The 17,865-nt window shown below is 48.6% G+C and overlaps 1 protein-coding gene across 2 annotated transcripts in view; it reads right to left on the bottom strand.

Moving 5' to 3' along the window:
• Positions 1 to 372: 372 nt before the first annotated feature.
• Positions 373 to 17,865, bottom strand: part of GRHL3 (grainyhead like transcription factor 3) — a 73,491-nt gene continuing 55,998 nt past the window's right edge. For both annotated transcript variants that reach the window (XM_015424853.1, XM_015424854.1), the window contains exons 15-16: positions 13,413 to 13,477; positions 373 to 1,293 (exon numbers count right to left, since the gene is read on the bottom strand). In XM_015424853.1, coding sequence (XP_015280339.1) covers positions 1,179 to 1,293; positions 13,413 to 13,477 — 180 coding nt within the window. In that variant the 3' untranslated portion in view covers positions 373 to 1,178. The remainder of the gene's footprint in view (positions 1,294 to 13,412; positions 13,478 to 17,865) is intronic.

The following is a 17,865-nucleotide window of genomic DNA, read 5'->3' as shown; positions in this document are numbered from 1 at the left end:
GATCATCTTAAGTTAATGTATGAGTTGTTTTTTCTAAAGTAAAACCTCAGTATTCAGGTTAAATTGCTGTGTTGGCACTTTGCGATAAATAAGTGGGTTTTGGGTCACTGTTTGGGCACTCGGTCGCCATCACTGTCATAAGCTCTTTGTTGGAGACTCCTGGCTTATAACTAGGAGATGCACAGAGGGACTTTCTAGCCAGGGCCTGCCTGAAACACAGTAGCACCACTCAATGTTACCCTGGCAGTTAAATTTGGGGTTGATTCCGCTGCCTTTGCTGGTCTGCAACCTCACCTCAAAGAACCACGGTCTATCTCACCATTTTGGCTTTCAAAACACACTCAAATGAAACTCCTCCAAGCTTCACGCTGACACTGCATCAAAGACATTTTTTCTCTGTCTCTGAGTCTTTATTTCCATAGAATATACAAAACAAAACGTTACAAAAATGATCAAACAAATTCACTGGGGAAATGTGAAGCAGCCTGGTTTTGAAATGCTCTGCCTTCCTCCACTTGTTCAATATAAAACAAAGTATATTATACAAAGACATACACACTATATATATATATATATATATACACACACATATCTATAAAAAATACTAAAAGTATAAAACAGTCACTATAGCCAGGCACTTCCCTTGGGGCTATTTACATCCAGTCGGTAAGGCAAGGAATAAGGCAGTGAGATTGTGTGTGCGTTTGTGTGCACGCACCACCTCTTTGGTAGTGTTCAAAGGCAGTTGTGAGAGTCTCTCTGGATCCAGTATGATTTGGCACAACTGGCAGGTTTGTCTTTTCCCCATCATCGTATCCCACACCTGCCTCGACAACTACCTAAAAGAACATGTTGATTTCCTGAGTGTGAGACTGTGAAAGAGGTCAGAATTCATGGCCTGGTAGAGGTGTATATTAATAATTATTATTATTAACAACAAGGTATAAAATATCAGCACCGACTCAGAGAGAAGTTCCACATTCACATTGAGCATGGATGATATAAGAAGGGCCCCTTGGCAACCAGAGGCCTGCGAACCGAGTTTCTCTCCCCCTCCCCCCAGTGGGACTGGGTTCAAGTCCAAGTCACGGAGTCCTTGGTTCATGCTGGGGCGGATGGCTGTCAAACTCCTCAGCTTTGCAAGTGACATTTCAGCAGCCACACAGTCTTTTGAGTCCTTAGAGCTCCTTGAGGGTTACTTGGAATTTGTCTTCAGCCTCCACCATGTCAAGTAAAAAGGCCATGTGATTGCTGTAGTGCTGGATGATGTTGTTATCCATATTCACCAGGATTCTGGAGGAGAAACAGATAGAAGAATGGATGAGTTCAAAGTTATCATTTCCAATCTGCAGAGAGGAGAGCTCTACGGCATGTCTTGGGACAGGATCTGGAAGACTCAGGTTCAGATCCCCACCCTGCCAAGGGAGCTTATTGAGTGACCTTGGGTCAGTCCCTCTTTCTCTCAGCCTAACTTGCTTCACAGGGTGGTCGTTGTGAGGCTAAAACAGAGCACAAGAGAACGGTTGCAAACTGCTTTGGGTCCCCATTAGGAGAAAGAGCAAGGTAATATGTATACTTGTATTATCTGAGTATCTTTATCTTTATCACGGACCTGAGGCAAAGAAACGAAGGCAGGCCTAAGACCACCTGGTGAATTTGTGACCAATCAGACATTTAAACTCAGGACTTCCTGGTGCTCACACTAGATGCTACTGAAGCATGCCAACTCCCTGTTTAAATGTCATCTTAACCAACAAGCGCTGCACCCTTTCACACTAAAATGTAAGGAATGCCAGCCACCCCCAAACACAAGAGGGAAAACCCCCAGCCTACAAAGCCAGAAAACAGGTAAATTATTGTCATTTTGCATTTTCTAAACTGCACGGCTGATTGTCAGCTCTCACTCTCTCTTCACTGCACAGAGGTGAATCTTGTACAGAATACTAGCCATGGAAGCCATGAGATAACAGAACCCTAGGAATTCCTCATATTATGGCAACGTTTCCCTGTCATAAAAAGAGAGAAGACTCTCTTTGTTCAGCCATGGTTTGCATCCACATATCATTGCTACAGTGGAATGACAGCGCAATATCCAATAATTTGCAACTGGATCTTCCCATGTGGACAAGACACTCCAAGATGGGAATGATTGTGACAAAGAAGCCAAACCCACCAACTGTGGATAAAGTGCACATCGCCTTTCATCTCAGTGACATGACAAATACAAATAGACTCAAATAATATATGTATATGTTCTACCTTGCTTTTCTCCCACATATCCCAGTGGGGACCCAAAGCAGTTTGGTGTGACTCCAGTGCAATTCAGGACCTCAGGTGCCCAGCCGGCAGCGAGGGGGAGGGGAGACACACGTCTCCCTACGGGGGGTGGTGGGGGTTCATTTCAGGCCCGTCGAGGAGGCCTGCGGGCGAGAGAGATCCTTTTCCCCCCCCAGTGGGGCACGCGGGCGAGCAGGCAGGCAGCTGAAGGGCCGTGCTGACCGTCCCCGTCTCTGCCCCCCTTCTTCGGCGCCTGTCCGGCCGCCCCTGCCTCCACCTCCGCCCCCTCGCCTGCTCCTCCGCCGGCCAGCTACAGCGCCACACCCTGCTCACGCCGCCTCTCCCTGGGTCACGCCGGAGACTCAGGTGGGCTTCCTGGCCGAGTGGCTGGGCCAGATCGAGGGGCGGCTGCAGCGGGGAGTGCCCACCGACTTCACTGGGATGGTCTCCAGGCCCCACCAGGAGGTTGGCATCTGCGCTCGCCTAGAGCGCAGGACAACCTCGGGGCGGCCCTGAGAACATCAGATGCAGTCAGTCCACGTGCCTAACAGCCATAAGCCACAGTAGGTCTATTTGAGCTTTTTGGCAATGCAGAAGTAATATCTTGTCAGCTGCCATCATGTCAGCCCCCCAATACCAAGCAGTACCCCTGCCTTTGATGTGTTTCCTGTTGAACACTCTCTGTTGGCAGCCTCTACTCACTGCAGATGGCCATCCAAACACCCTCCCAATAACAAAACTGCACTTATCACCTGGCAAAGGCCTCTATTGCCAGATCTCACCAGACTGGACACACGACCCAATAGCTCCCAACATATGGCTAGAGGAATCTATTGGTCTTGGGGGAAATACATACTGGCCAGACTTGAACCACCTCATATCTGGACTCTCAAGCCAAATGCTCCCACCTGTCTAGGAACTCCATCCCCTCATCTCAAGCCCTGCAGAGCTGCATCAGGCGCACCTTCAACTCAGTTCCTAGCCTCACTTTCCAGCCACAGGCTTGGACTGAGGCCAAGGAAAATAATGAGCTCATCTTCCAAGCATCGATTTTGGAACGAGGTGGGGGGGGCAGCAGCACTTGGGGTGCTTGATCGTATCTCACTGGCAAGGACAACTTTAAGAAAAGAAAGGCAAAAGGCTGCCAGCAGAGGAGACGATCCCCCTCAGTCAGGCGAGCGGAGAAGGCTGTGGATTGGTAGAGAGGACCTGAGGCGGTTCAGAGAGACAGCTGTTCTTTTCAGAGTCGTCCTGGAAAACCTCTGCTAGCTCGTTCCCAGGGAATTAAGCTCCCCCCCACCCCACCTTCCCGGAACAGGAGGGCCTCTTGGCCAGTTCTGCAGATGAAACAGCCCTACCTCTCTGAGGCAAACCCAGCTTTGGCAGCAAGCAAGTCCCTGAAGGAGAAGAACAAGCAACTTCTCGCCAAGCTCATACAGATGTTCACACCAGCAGCAGCTTTGATTCTCACACTAACATCAAAGAACTAGGCCTTAAGGCTACAAGGACAGCCACAAACCTTCTGCTGTAGTGGACAGCCTGTGTAAGGCTTGGATTTGAATCCCAACTACCGCCATCAAATTCAGTAGGTGAACTTGGGCCAGTCACATCCTGTCTCTTGCAATCTTGTCTACATTGCAAGGTTGTTGTGAGGATAAAATTGCAGACCACCCTGAATTCATTGGCGGAAGAGTAGAATGCCAATTTTATAAAAGGTATATAATAGGTAAGTTTAGCTGGGATTTGGTAGGGAATGTAAATGAAAATATTGAAGCGCCTTTCCTTTCTAATTGTGAACATGAGATACATTTGAACTTGTATCTGACCAAAATTACCTATGCGAAGGAGGAGGAGGAGATTGGATTTATACCCCACCCTTCACTCAGAGTGGTTTACAAACTCCTTTCCCTTCCCCTCCCCACAACAGGCACTCTGTGAGGTAGGTAAGGCTGAGAGAGCTCTTTCATTAACTGCTCTTTCAAGAACAGCTCTGACGGAACTATGGCTTGCCCAAGGTCATCCAGCAGCTGCAAGTGGAGGTATGGGGAATCAAACCCGGTTCTCTCAGATTAGAGTCTACACACTTAACCACTACACCAAACTGGTCTTCATCAGTTTATTTACATTTAATCAACTAATCAGCTAGCCATTCTTTAATTGGTCAACAGCCCTACTTGAGACATCACTGAAGGAAAAGAGAGAGAAGGTTTGATAGAAGCGAAGTTTGTATTTTAAAATGAAGAAACAGGAGATGTAAACTGCAGGGTTTTGTTTTTTGGGCCTGGTGGCTTGATACTGGAACACACATCCTTCAAAGAAAAACCATTTAAACAAATTTTTTAAAAGTGTGATAGCCTTAGCCTTATCCAATTTCCCCCGCCCACACACAAAATGCTCCCTCTGTTGTGGAGCCTTATGAGCAAAAATTCTGCTTTGTGAGCATTAAAATTGTGAGCCAGTGATTTGGCTACTGCATAAATTAGTTTGCTCTGGAGCCGTCCTTCCTCAGCTAAGACAAAAATATGTGAGCTGGAGGCTAAAAAACTGTGAGCTAGCTCACACTAACCCAGCTTAGAGGGAACACTGTGCACAACTAAAGGGCTACATGACAGCACCAGGGGAACAGAACTGGAGAGTACTTTCTTTTGTTTTTAAGTAGGTGATGTTTTAGGAAGGTCAAAAACTGCAGGGGCAAAGAGGAGGAGAGAAGGTATCTGCATCTATATCAGTGAGGTCACAGACACTATCCATGCCCATGCTAGAAAGAAGAGAGACTTCCCAGCTCATTATGTTATGCCAGCTCTTATTTAACTATGGCCCCGGTCACACGGGCCAGATATCGCGGGGGGGAGGTGTGGCTAATTGGCCTGGCGCAGTTTGATCCACGATTATGCACTCAGCTGTCCGGCGGCACACCATGAGTTCTTCCCTCGGCGCCAGCGGGTAAACAAGGGACCGGAGGGGAATGCCACGTGCTGGCGTGATCACACCATGGGCGTCTGGAGGCAGCCCGTGGCAAACGTTTACTAGTACTTTGGAGGTACTAGTTTTTTAACGCGCATGTTTGGCGGTAAACCACGGGTGCGCTCCACTTCCCAGATGTTGGGGTGTGATTGTGCCCGGATAATCCGCCCACCATCCGTGCCTCTCCCGCGGCAACTTTGCCGTGTGACCGGGGCCTAAATTATGGAAGGAAGTCATTCATGGGAGGCGATTAGGCACCAGCACAGGTGCTTTTTGGCTCTTAAAAGTGAGCTGCTACAAAGTGCTTCACCCATCTGGTTATTAAAAGGTGGGATTCACTGACAGTGGATGCAATGATGAGCATAGGTGTCTTTAGAAGGGCATTAGATTGAGGGAGAAGAAACACTGGGTTACTAGCCATGGAGGCCAAAGGGAGCCTCCACAACAGAGGCAGCAAACGTTTGAATACCAGTGCCAGGAGGCAACATCTGAGAACGCCTTGGCCTATGATTGCCAGCTCTAAGTTGGGAAATTCCTGTAGATTTGGAGGCGGAGCCTGGGGAGTGTGGAGTATGCGGAGTGGAAGGAACTCAGCAGTAGGGCTGCCAAATCGGGCCAGGGGGCGGGGAAAAGCCCGCTTTGGAGGCCCGATTTCTGCCGCGGCGGAATCGGGCCCCGGGGGAACCCCGCCCCCGGCGTGCGCGTCACTAGGAAGTGACGTAGGCACACCGGGCACGCTGGGGGCGGGGCCATGGCCATACAAGGGAAAACTCTATGGTTTTCCCTTGTATGGCCGTGGCCCTGCCCCCAGCGTGCCCAGCGTGCCTACATCACTTCCGGGTGACATGCGTGCACACACCCGACGCCGGCTGGGAGCCCCCCGCTACCAGTGAAGACTGATTTGGCAACCCTACTCAGTAGGGTTGCCAGCCTCCAGGTGGGGCCTGGGGATCTCCCGCTTTTACCACTGATCCCCAGCCGACAGAGATCAGCTCCCCTGGAGAAAATGGCTGCTTTGAAGGGTGGACTCTATGGCATTGTATTATGCTGAGGCCCCTCCCCTCCCCAAACCACACCCTCTCCTGGCTCCACCCCCAAAGTCTCCAGGTATTTTCCAACCCAGACTTGGCAACCCTACTACTCAGCAGGGATGTGATGCCACAGAGTCCACTCTCCAAAGCAGCCATTTTCTCCAGGGGAACCTGATCTCTGCAGTCCGGAGATCAGTTGTAATTCCAGGGCAACTGCAGCTCCCACTACCTAGGGCAATCGGCTGGCTCCTGGGTGAAGGAGGATGCTAGAGAAGATGGTCCACTGGTCTGAACCAGTAGGGTACCTCTGATGTCCTTAAATTATTGAACCTCCTTCCAGTCCTGCCATTAGTTTGCTTCAACAAAAATAAAGCACATAACAGCACCTCAAGGACTAACAAATTCAAGCTTTTGTGGACTATAATCAAGTGTCCATGGAACTTTTGCAGGGATAAATCGTTGGTAGCCTTTAAGGTGCTGCTTAACATCTGTTTATTTAGGAAGCTGCTGCTGTTCATCAGTCTCTTTCCATCTAAACCTCCAGCAGACCAATTTGGGTTGGCTGCCCCCCCTTCCCCCATTTTGGTTGCTGGCTTGATTTATAAATTAGTGCCTGCACACACATTTAATTACAGCACAATTGGGATAATGAGCTTGTTTGTACACAAAGCAATTTCACACCTTCATCTGTGCTTAGCTTGCTGTTTCACAAAGAGCTCTGGCTCCCTGGGGTTTCTACTCGGAGGCACAGAACAGGTATGAGAGAAACTCAGTTTCACTTTACCCCCCTTCTCCCTAGGCCAGAACTTGGGGGTGATTTTAGCAAACACAACTTTAGTTAGTTTTAATAAAAGGGATTGTGTGGGGTTTGCACGTAGATTTTTCTTTTTCCCACATTGCACTTAACTGACAAAGGGGGTAAGAAGGTGATTTGCAAGAGGGGAGCTGTCACAGGGAAGAGTGTGTTTGTGTGTGTTAATCCCAGTGATTCTCAGTTTGGCTGTTTCTGTGCCCATCCTCCATATCCACCTGGCTCTCTTCCACCACAAAAAGGAAGGATCCACCGACAGTGACAGGCCTAATCTTCCCCTGCCCAGCAATTTGGCTCTGCGCATGCTCCGAGCAGCATCCAAGAGGCAAGGCTGTGATGCAGAAAGGGCAGGGCCGCTCTACACCGTCACACTCATAGGCCTGATTCAACGTGATGCTGCTGGCACAGGCTAAAGGAACTCTCCTGTGAGACTTTGCAGACGCCCAGTGTCTTGTCCCAACTAGCCTGGCCGGTGCAAAGCAGCTACACCGTAGGACTACCAACCTCAAGCTGGGGCCTGGAGTCCTCCTGGAATTTCAACTGATGACAGAGATCAGTCCCGAGGAGGAAATGGCAGCTTGAGAGGGCCGACTCTGTGTGCCATCACATCCCTGCTACGCTCCTGCCCTCCCCCCAAACGCCACCCTCCCCAGCAACACCCCAAATCTCCAGGAAATTCCCGAGCCAGAATTGGCAAGCTAGCTACATGGCACCCTGAGCCTGCCCCTCCAGGAAACCTAAATGGCCCTAGTCTGTTCGGCACGGGAAAGTGCTCGTCCAACCACTTTGAGTCAGGGTTTGCTTTAGCACTGAAATCAGGCAGGAACAGCAAGGGGTGAGTGCTCTTGCCAGTGACCCTTCCCATGCTCTGGGCCTGTATCTGACACTCCCCACCCCCACTCAGTCCCGAGGGCGCCTGAATGCTTCAGGAGGCACACACCAATGCAAGGCATGACTCTGGGCTTCAGCGCATGCTTTAGCTAGCCAAAGGAATCAGTGCAGGTGTCTGTGTTTGACCAGATGTGGACTGGATGTTCCATCATTCAGTGGAGACCTCCCTGCTGGTTGGGGCAGGCAGTCATCTGCGGAAGAGCAGCCCTCTAAGGGCTGGGCTCAGCTGCCGCCCTTCGAACAGGGAGCTTCAAGCAGAATGGCCAGATTGCTCTCCTCTGAACTGCCTGGGTTCTGTTTCTCTCCAGTAAAATCGGATTAGATGAGCTGGGGGAGGGGCTGCTGAAGAATCGGGGGGGGGCGGGTTAAACATTTGAGCAACAGGCTGCCCCTCAAGTAGCTGAGCTCCACCTGCTGCCCCTGACAGAGCTGGCACTATGGAGAGCTATACGTAAGTTATTAATTATTATTAATTATTATTATTATTAATAATAATAATTGTCACAGTCAGATATTTGACTGGTAGATGATGTTCTGCAGTTTGAGACCTAGCTAAGTTCTTGAGAACTGCAGATGTATCTTTGCAGGTTATTTGTTGTTGCAAGCTGAGCGGGTGTTATTTGCTCAATGTCCAGTTGTTTCTTGAGACCTCTAGGCACTGCTCCAAGGGCTCCAATGACAACTGGCACAATGGTAATCTTCTTCTCCCAGAGGTGCTCTAACTCTATTCATAGGTCTTGGTATTTTGTGATGATGATTTCATCTTTCTCCCTAACTGGGAGCTAAAGCAGCTTACATCATCCTCTCCCCTCAATTTCTCCTCACTGCAACCCTGTGAGGTAGGCTAGGCTGAGAGTGAGTGACTGGCCCAAGATCACCCAGCAGGCTTCCATGGCAGGATGGATTTGATCCCCCAGATCCTAGTCTGACACTCTCGCCACAAAATCTGCACTGATGGTCAATTAGCATATGCAAACATAGTACTCTTTTGTTCCCCTTTTCAATGGCTCTTCTGTTTCTGGGTCATCCATAGAAGACGCTGCACTTCCCGGATCACCTCAGGATAGTTCAGTGCCTCAGGCAGAAATTCCAAAATGACTCCTTTCCCTAGGGACGTCAGTCTCCAGGTGGGAGCTGGGGATCCCCTGGAATTACAGCTCCTTTCCAGACTACAAAGGTCAGTTCCCCTGGAGAAAATGGATGCCTTGGAGGGTGGCATTGCACCTCATTGAGCTCCCTTCCCAGGCTCCATCCCCAAATCTCCAGGAATTTACCAACCTGGAGCTGGTAAGCCAGAGGGGCCCTGGCAAGCCTACTTTTTCTTCTTACGGTTTATTGTTTTAATTGTTTTTATTCTGATCTGTAATCTGACCTTTTATAATAATGTTGTTCACCGCTAGGGTTGCCAAGTGGATCGGAGCTCCGCGGCGAGGGGACTCCCTGCTGGCGTCCCTAGCGTGCGCGCACCGCATGCACGTCAGCCGGAAGTGACGTGCAACGCTGGGCATGCTGGGGGCGGGGCCACAGCCATCTGAGGGAAAACCATAGAGTTTTCCCTGAGATGACCGTGGCCCTGCCCCCAGCGTGCCCGGCGTGCTCACGTCACTGCCGGGTGATGAGCACGTTGGGGTGGGGTTCCCCCCGGGGCCCGATCTAGCGGACGCGGGGAATGGGCCTCTGGGACGGGGGTTTGCCCGCCCCCCGGGGAGACTTGGAAACCCTATTCACCACGCTGAGCCCTATATGGGGGAGGGCAGTCTAGAAATCAAATAAATAAATAATAAAAATGTACTTATTTAAGACCTTCTCACTCACTCCTGCCTCATACTTGTTAGTTTCCAAAAATAAAATAAAATATAAAAGTAGCAAAAAAAAAAAAAAAAAAAAAGACAGCAAGCTAAAATAGTCAGGCAATTTGCCTCCCACAGATTCAGCCTTCAGAAATACAAAACCTTCAGTTACATTTAACTTATTGATTGACATGACGCAAGGTGCAGCAAAAGGCATAGGAGCTCAGTCTATTTCCATGGGGCTTGTTCAGAAGGTTCCCCTTTCCCTTGGCCACATGGCCCTAAAATCCATCTGGCTTCCTGGAGCTGCCAGTTTTTTTAAAAAAACAAGCCAGTAAGAGAACTCAGCAAACCTTTAAAGGATGCCTGCATCCCTGATGGGGGTGGGTGGGTGGAGAACAGCCTGAAGGGATCCTGTGACATTAAAAACCATTCTGTACAACTCCACAAAAAGCCCATTTTCACAAAATCCCTGGAAGGCTTTGCCAGGGCTGAAGAGCTGCAGTTTTCTAGACACAACAAGATTAAGGGAGAGGTCAGAAGGGGACAGGGACTCCTTTTCCAAAGATTTTCCTTGTCTGGCAAGGGGGTGGGGGTGGGAAATGCCTGGGGATTAGTAGCCGTCTCACACCTTCCATTGATCCTTCTGTTATTCCCCAGTCCTGAATAGCAAGAAGTGAAATATATGGGGGCGGGGGGGGGGGGAATGTAATTTCTAACTAGTGTTGGGAAGGGGGGGAAAGCGGTTAGGTGTTGGGCGTGGTGGCTTGGAGAGAAATTGCCTGGGGGGGGGGGAAATCACAAATAGAAAAACAGCCACCGGTTTACTATTCATTTCATACAAACTCCTGTTCCTTGGCTTTTTGTGCCTTCAACACTGTCACAGAAGTAAGGAACCTAACACTTGACTTGCCATTTGAAGAAGGACCTCTGCTTTCACTTTAAAAAAAATAAACAGTAAGCTTCTAATCCTCAGGGCTGGATATGTCATCTGACTGATGAGGAGGAGAACTCTTAGCTGGTCTGGGGTGGGGGGCTTGGCTCTGAGAACTGGTACAAAGGGTGGGCCAGTGCTGTGCAGATAGTTCTGCAGACCGCACCTGCATCTCTCTCTCTCACTTTAGAACAGGCCATAAAGCCCCAATGGAAAAAGGTTTTTATTGCCACTCACCTGTAACCTGGACCAAAAATGCAGATTATACTTGCCCCAGAAATATGGTTGCCAGCCTCCAGAAGGTGGCTGGAGATCTCCTGGGATTACAACTGATCTCCAGGCAACAGAGATCAATTCACTGGAGAAAATGGCTGCTTTGGAAGGGGGACTCTATGGCATTATTTATACCCTCCCCTAACTCTGCCCTCCTCGGGCTCCACTCCCCCAAATCTCCGGGCATTTCCCAACTCGGAGCTGGCAACCCTCCCCAGAGATGAGTGGCCGTGACCAGCTAACCACCTCCACTCTCCAGCCGTAGTATTTGATGCTCATACTTCGGAGCGATCATTCTCACAGGGCACAATTCCCCCACCCCTGCTGGCAGGTTGCTACTTATGTGGCGCAGGGTGGATAGGAAAACATTCTATGTGATGGCTCTGAATTTTGAGGCAAGAGGTACTAAACCGATAGGGATCAGGGTGGTAGGAAAGGGCCCATAGGGGCTCCAGGCCTCATGTCGCTCACAGACAAGTGAAACCCATCAGGCAGCTAGATCTCATTAATCCCTCTCCGTAGGCAGAGTTGGTTCCACTCTACTGGCAGCTGCTCCAGCCCCTAAAATACCCTCCAAGCATGGTACTTATACCCAACCAGCCCTTCTTTCTTCAGAAAGATGTCACAACATTTTCCATTCAGCACCACACTGGACCAGCTGTCATCCCTCCCTGGAAGCCCAAAGGTCACTCTGACCCTATTCTACCGATCTGAAGAAAGTCAGAGTGCCTGCGAAATTGAGCTGGCTTTTGAAAACAAACACTAGTGTCCCGATGTTCGAGATAAAGGAAATCTGTTGTGACCTCAGGCAATTGTTGGGGGGGAAGAGCAGCAGCAAAATATTCAGAAACTACCCAGTCTATTGCACATACGCACACCTACTAATTCCTTTTTCATAGGAAAAAAAATTTCCCAAAATCTCCCTGTTAAGAGCATCTCAGCAACCTGACTAGCCCAAGCTTGGAAGCTAACCAGCGTTGGCCACGGATAGTACTCGGATGGGAAACCACCCAGGAAGAGCAGAGTTGCTATGCAGAGGACGGCATAAGCAAACCACCTCTGCTCACCTTTTGCCTTCAGGACCCCAGGGCCCTAGGGCAGTGGCGGCGAACCTATGGCACGGGGGCCAGAGGCGGCACTCAGAGCCCTCTCTGTGGGCACGTGTGCCATCGCCCCAGCCAGGCCCAGACCATCATTAAAGTGTCGAATTCTCTGCCAAATAATTTTAAGTAAATGAAAGCATTTGGGATTGCTTTTCTTACTTTGTTTGGATCATCTTAAGTTAACATATGAGTTGTTTTTTCTTAAGTAAAACCTCAGTATTCAGGTTAAATTGCCGTGTTGGCACTTTGCAATAAATAAGTGGGTTTTGGGTCGCAATTTGGGCACTCGGTCTCTAAAAGGTTCGCCATCACTGGTGTAGGGGTTAGAACGCCCAATTAGTACCAGCTTTGTTTGGATGATCTTAAGTTAACGTATGAGTTTGTTTTTTCTAAAGTAAAACTTCAGTCTTCAGGTTAAATTGCCGTGTTGGCACTTTGCGATCATTAAGTAGGTTTTGGGTCGCAGTTTGGGCACGCGGTGTCTAAAAGGTTCGCCATCACTGCCCTAGGGTCTCCAGGGGCCAGTTGCAGCTTGACAGCACTCCGGCTGTTATTATTTAAGAGCCTCTCAAAGGAGTGTCTTTGGTTCGCTTTTTCTTTGTAGGGCTCCCACCTCACCTGAAGGTTACTAGGAAATGTGGTCTGAGGCAAAATCACTTCCTTGACTCAGGTATATGTGACCCATCAGATAATGCAAACCTGAGAAAGCCCAATCCTTCTTTGGCCTACCTTCTCCTGGATACAGGAACACACAAAATGCTCTTTTGCCAATGCAGCTCAGAGGTGTGATCGAGAAACCTGCGAGGTAGGTTAGTCTAAGTGGCGCAAGCAAGCTTCCTGGTAGAACAGGGAAGCTCATCCGACACACTTTAGCCACTACACCAAAGGTGACCTCCCAGTTTATGCAGCACCCAGCCGGCACTTCACAGAGTAAGCATGTCAAGTGTAAATGTGAAATGGGTTTTTCTAAATACTGTGGGACATGAGCTGGTGGACACTGATCGTTCATAGATCCATGGCACGCGCCCACTGCGTGAACACACAATACCTAACACCAGGATTCCACATTACATGTGATGCAGCTCCAACCAGGGTCTTAAAATTTCCCTCCCTCAAGCTGAACACCCTAACCAATGCAGTTACACAACTAACTATAGCATAGCAAGCCACACGCAGCTCGTCCTCTGGTCAGACAGCAACACCATGGAAGGTTGGTTAAGAGTTCTGTGTAACCCCAAAGCCTGCAGAGTCTGAGGTGAACAGCTATCTGCTAGCTTGTTCTTTTTTACTTCCAACACAACATCTGCACAGAGTAAGTGTGCACAGAACATCACTTACCCTCGTTTGCATTTCTTGTACACTTTGTAGATGCTCTCTTCAGGCAAGCCATATTTTTCTGAAATCTGAAATGGAAAAATGTTCTTTAAAACGCTTCCTGAGTTATTTGTATAAAAGCCCATTTTTCTTTAAAACGCTTCCTGAGTTATTTGTACAAAAGCCCTTTTATTCAATCACTTGTGCCCGGACTAGGGATGTTAAAATACAGGATTACTATGAATGACAATTTCTCATGGGGATTCTTCTCTACACAAAGGCATAAAGTCAAGACCAGTATTAGGTGGGAGATATCAGGCTCCTCTCCACCTGGGGTTGGGTTATTTATTTATTTATAAATTAAACTTTTAGACCGCCCTCCCCTGTGCACACAAGGCTCAGGGCGGTGAACAGCAGTAAAACACGTTAATAAATTAGTGAAACCGTTTAAAACAACGAACTAATACACAAAACATTTCCGGATGGCACTAAAAACTTCAGATTGTGCCATTGCCTTGTGGGGAGAGTCAGGAAATGGGGGTGCCAGGCGAGATGGTACCCGTCACTGTCCTCAACCAAAAGCCTGGCAGAACATCTCTGCCTTACAAACCCTGCAGAACTGCATTAGGTCCTGCAGGGCACAGATGTCATTCAGCAGAAAGGTCCACAGGGCTGGCCCTAGCTCTGGTTGAGGACAGCTGAATGTCCTCTGGGCTGCCAGTAGGTCCTTCTCTGCAGAATGTAATGTTCTTTTGGGGGGGGTATACCAGGAGAGGCACTCCCAGAGATATGTGGGTCCCAGACCATTTAGGGCCATAAAGGTTAATACCAGGTAAATTTCCACTGGCCACAAGGTTAATTTCCACTGGCCACAAGGTTAATTTCCACTGGCCACAAGGTCCAGAAGCACGACAGCTAAACACACTCTATGCATATCCCTGTTGGTAACAACCTGAGCACGCACATACAGTTCTGTGAATGAATTCAGTCAAGGGAACTTAGCCCTAGCAGTTTACACACTGATCCAGAACTCTGTTTATGCACTGGGGTGGTGGCAGCACTGCACAGCAGTGCCCCACCAGTCCTGGCTGGCCCCTTGTTGTAGCTTGATGCAGGCCAGGAGATGATGCAAGGCAAGATTCTCAACTCAAGGTCTCATTCTTCAGTCTTTCTTACAGCCCCTGCTGGTCTTCCTCCTCATTCTCTGTTTTTCACATCTCAGTCTTACAGGGGTCTAGTTGGTCTAGCAACAAACTACAGTCACCCTAATCGGACAAATGTCTAAATATCAACAATGAAACACAACACACATCCACTGTCTTGTAGCACCAATGACTGTTTGTTTTAATCCTGTGTTTTAATTCTGTGTTTCCTTGGGTGGCAGGAGAAAGGTGGGATACACACATTCCTTAAATAAAGTAAATAGGGACAACGTGGACTGTATTGTCACCTCAATGTGTATGGCAGGCACTTCACAATCCTTATTTAGTTTAACCACAACCCTGTAAAGTAGGTCACTACTATTATCTCCATTTTACATGATTGGAACAGAGGTACAGGGAGAAAGAGCCAACTCACGGGCCAGAACCAACATGCTTCTGGCACTTGGAAGTCCCCAGTTCAAATCTCATTCCATCTATGAACCGTGCTTTAAGGAAGCCACTCAGTATCACTCTCCCTCTCTGCAGGACGGGGATCATATACAGTTGCTAGCTGCGGGTTGGGAAATTCCTGGAGATTTTTTTTTGGGGGGGGGGCTTGGGGAGGGGAAGGAGCCCAACAGAGTCAATGCCACAAAGCCCACCTTCCAAGGCAGCCGTCTCCTCCAGGGCAACTGATCTCTGTCATCTGGAAATCAGTTGTAATTTTGGGAGAACTCCAGGCCCCACCTGGAGGTTGGCAATCCTAGGATCATGACACCGATCTACTCTACAGGATTGCTGTGAACATTCAAAAGTGCTATGCAGCTAGGAATTGTCATAGGCAGGAAGGATTAACCCCGGATCTCCTGTCCCAACTCCAAATCTTTAGTGATAGAATATTATTGTTATTATAAACATTATTATAGACGGATTATATTTTTGAACATTTCCTATACATTGTAAAAAAAAAAAGAAATTAATTTTAACTGGTCACATGGAGGGCTAGACTACGTTTCAGCTGTCAGATTCTAGGTTCCTAGAATCTATGGGGTCAGCAGAAGCCTCACTGCTGTTTTTTCCAAAGAACACCACTGCTTTCAAAAAAGGGTGGAGGAAAAGCCATTCTATAAACTGACATTTCGATCCTGGCTGGGGCTGCCAACTCCAAGTTCGGAAATTCCTGGAGATTTGGGGGTGGTGCCTGGGAAATTCAGGGCATGGGAAGGGGAGGGACCTCAGCAGAGCATAATGCCATAGAGTCCACCCTCCAAAGCAGCCTTTTTCCCCAGGGGAACTGATCTTGGTTGTCAGGAGATGAGCTGAAGTTCTGGGAGATCTCCAGGCTGCACCTGGAGGCTGATCACCCCATCCTGGCCCTTTTTTCTGTTCTGTTTTAAAAGTGTGCAAAATCAGCACACAAACTCTCTCCCTGCTCCTCCCACCCAAGCACAGCAGTAAAAGACAGAAAGGTTATCAGATAATTTTGGAGAATTGTTTGCTTTATTTCCCCACCTCTGCCAAGATGGAGCTGTGGGTTATCAGGAATTTGGGCGATAGGAATCTCAGATATATCTTGTGTGCTCTTCAAACACTGAGAAGGGGGTGTGTGTTCCAGCCAGCCCAAGGGAAAGAAGGAGAGGTGTGGCCAGAAGGAGAGAATGATCAGGAACATTTCCCCCAGTTATACAGGAGGCTGAAGGCTGAAGTTGGTTCCTTATTCGTAGTTCATATTCCTTATTCGTGACTTATTTGTGAAATCATCCAGAAAAACTGAGGAGAGTTGTAAAGCTCTGAAAGCCAACATAAGGTCTGGAACACCACATATCATATACCCCCAAGGTCAAGGGACTCTCCCCTTCAAGAAGATATATCCTGTTTCCTGGTCCAAAGCAGGGTTCTTGTGCCAGATGCTCCAAAGTGTGGTGCCCCCAGGACAATCACACAAGCAGACACTGGGGCAAGGCTGCAACACCCCAAAATCGTTGGACCACCCCAAATGACACATCGCTATACTCTGGGGACTGTCCCCTGCAAGGAGACATATGGCACTGCCCGGTCCAAACACTGGTTCTGGCCCCACACCCTTCTATTTGGAGTGCCTCCATGATGACACTGTTTCTAGGGAGATTTGAACAAAGAACTGCTTGCCCTTGCAACCCAAAATAAGGTTTCGACCACCACACTTCATACACCCTCATGATCAGCAGCCTCTCCCCTTTGAGGGGACTTATTCTGTGTCTGGGTCCAAAGTGTGGTTCTTGTGCCAGCTGCTCCAAAGTGCAGTGCCCCCAGGACAATCACGCAGGCAGACACTGGGGCCAGGCTCCACCCACAAAACAATCTGTGGACCACCCCAAATGACACATGGTCATGCTCTGGAGACTGTGCCCTACAAGGAAACAGGCCTGGCCCCAGTGTCTGCCTGTGTGATTGTCCTGGGGGCACTGCACTTTGGAGCAGCTGGCACAAGAACCACACTGTGGACCAGGACACAGCATATGTCCCCTCGAAAGAGACAGTCCGCTGAACATGGTGGTGTATGAAGTGTGGGGGTCCAAATCTCATTTTGGGTGCAGAGGGCACTTCCCTATTCAAATCTTTGAAATACAGGCCTCTGGGAGGCACTCTGAATAGAAGCTTGTGGCATCAGAGCCAGTGTTTTGGATCGGGCATCACTGTATGTTATCTTTAATATAAAGTCATCATTGGCTTGGTCGAAGTGCACTCGAATGCATCTGATGAGGTGAGTTCTGACTCATTAATGTGGATGCTGGGGGGAAAACGTGTTCATACATAAGATGCTGCTGGACTCCTGGTTTATTTTGCAGCTAGAGAGTAACACAGCTACACAGTCTAGAATTCTTAGTCAAGACCTTTATGTAAAACTGTATTTTTCAGATATCCTCAAAGTACTACTTTGAGCATACCTTGTAATTCCTTTAACTCTTACTAAGATCTTCTTCTAAAAAGAGACAATTGGGGAACAGGACCAAAATGCACCCATAAAACAGCAGGTGATGATGATGATGATAGATTGGTGCAAGAATTGTAGTATGTACAAGGACATGCATATTCAGTGTTTAGCCCAATCGGGACGTCTGTTGTATACCAAATCAAAAAGAGAGAAGTAACATTCAACTGTTCAGGGCTCTTTTTGTAGAAAAAGCCCAGCAGGAACTCATTAGCATAATAGGCCACACCCAACAGCAGGAACACATTAGCATATTAGGCCACACCCCTGACAGCACAGCTCATTAGCACATTAGGACGCACCCCCATGTTACCAGAAGTGTGGTTATCCAGCCACACCCACCTATTGCTTCTTATTCTCTTTA

The sequence above is a fragment of the Gekko japonicus genome, unplaced genomic scaffold (genome assembly GCF_001447785.1).
Source record: "Gekko japonicus isolate JY-2015 unplaced genomic scaffold, Gekko_japonicus_V1.1 scaffold1176, whole genome shotgun sequence".
In the NCBI taxonomy this organism is placed as follows: Eukaryota; Metazoa; Chordata; class Lepidosauria; order Squamata; family Gekkonidae; genus Gekko; species Gekko japonicus.
This window is presented reverse-complemented; position numbering and strand designations above follow the sequence as displayed.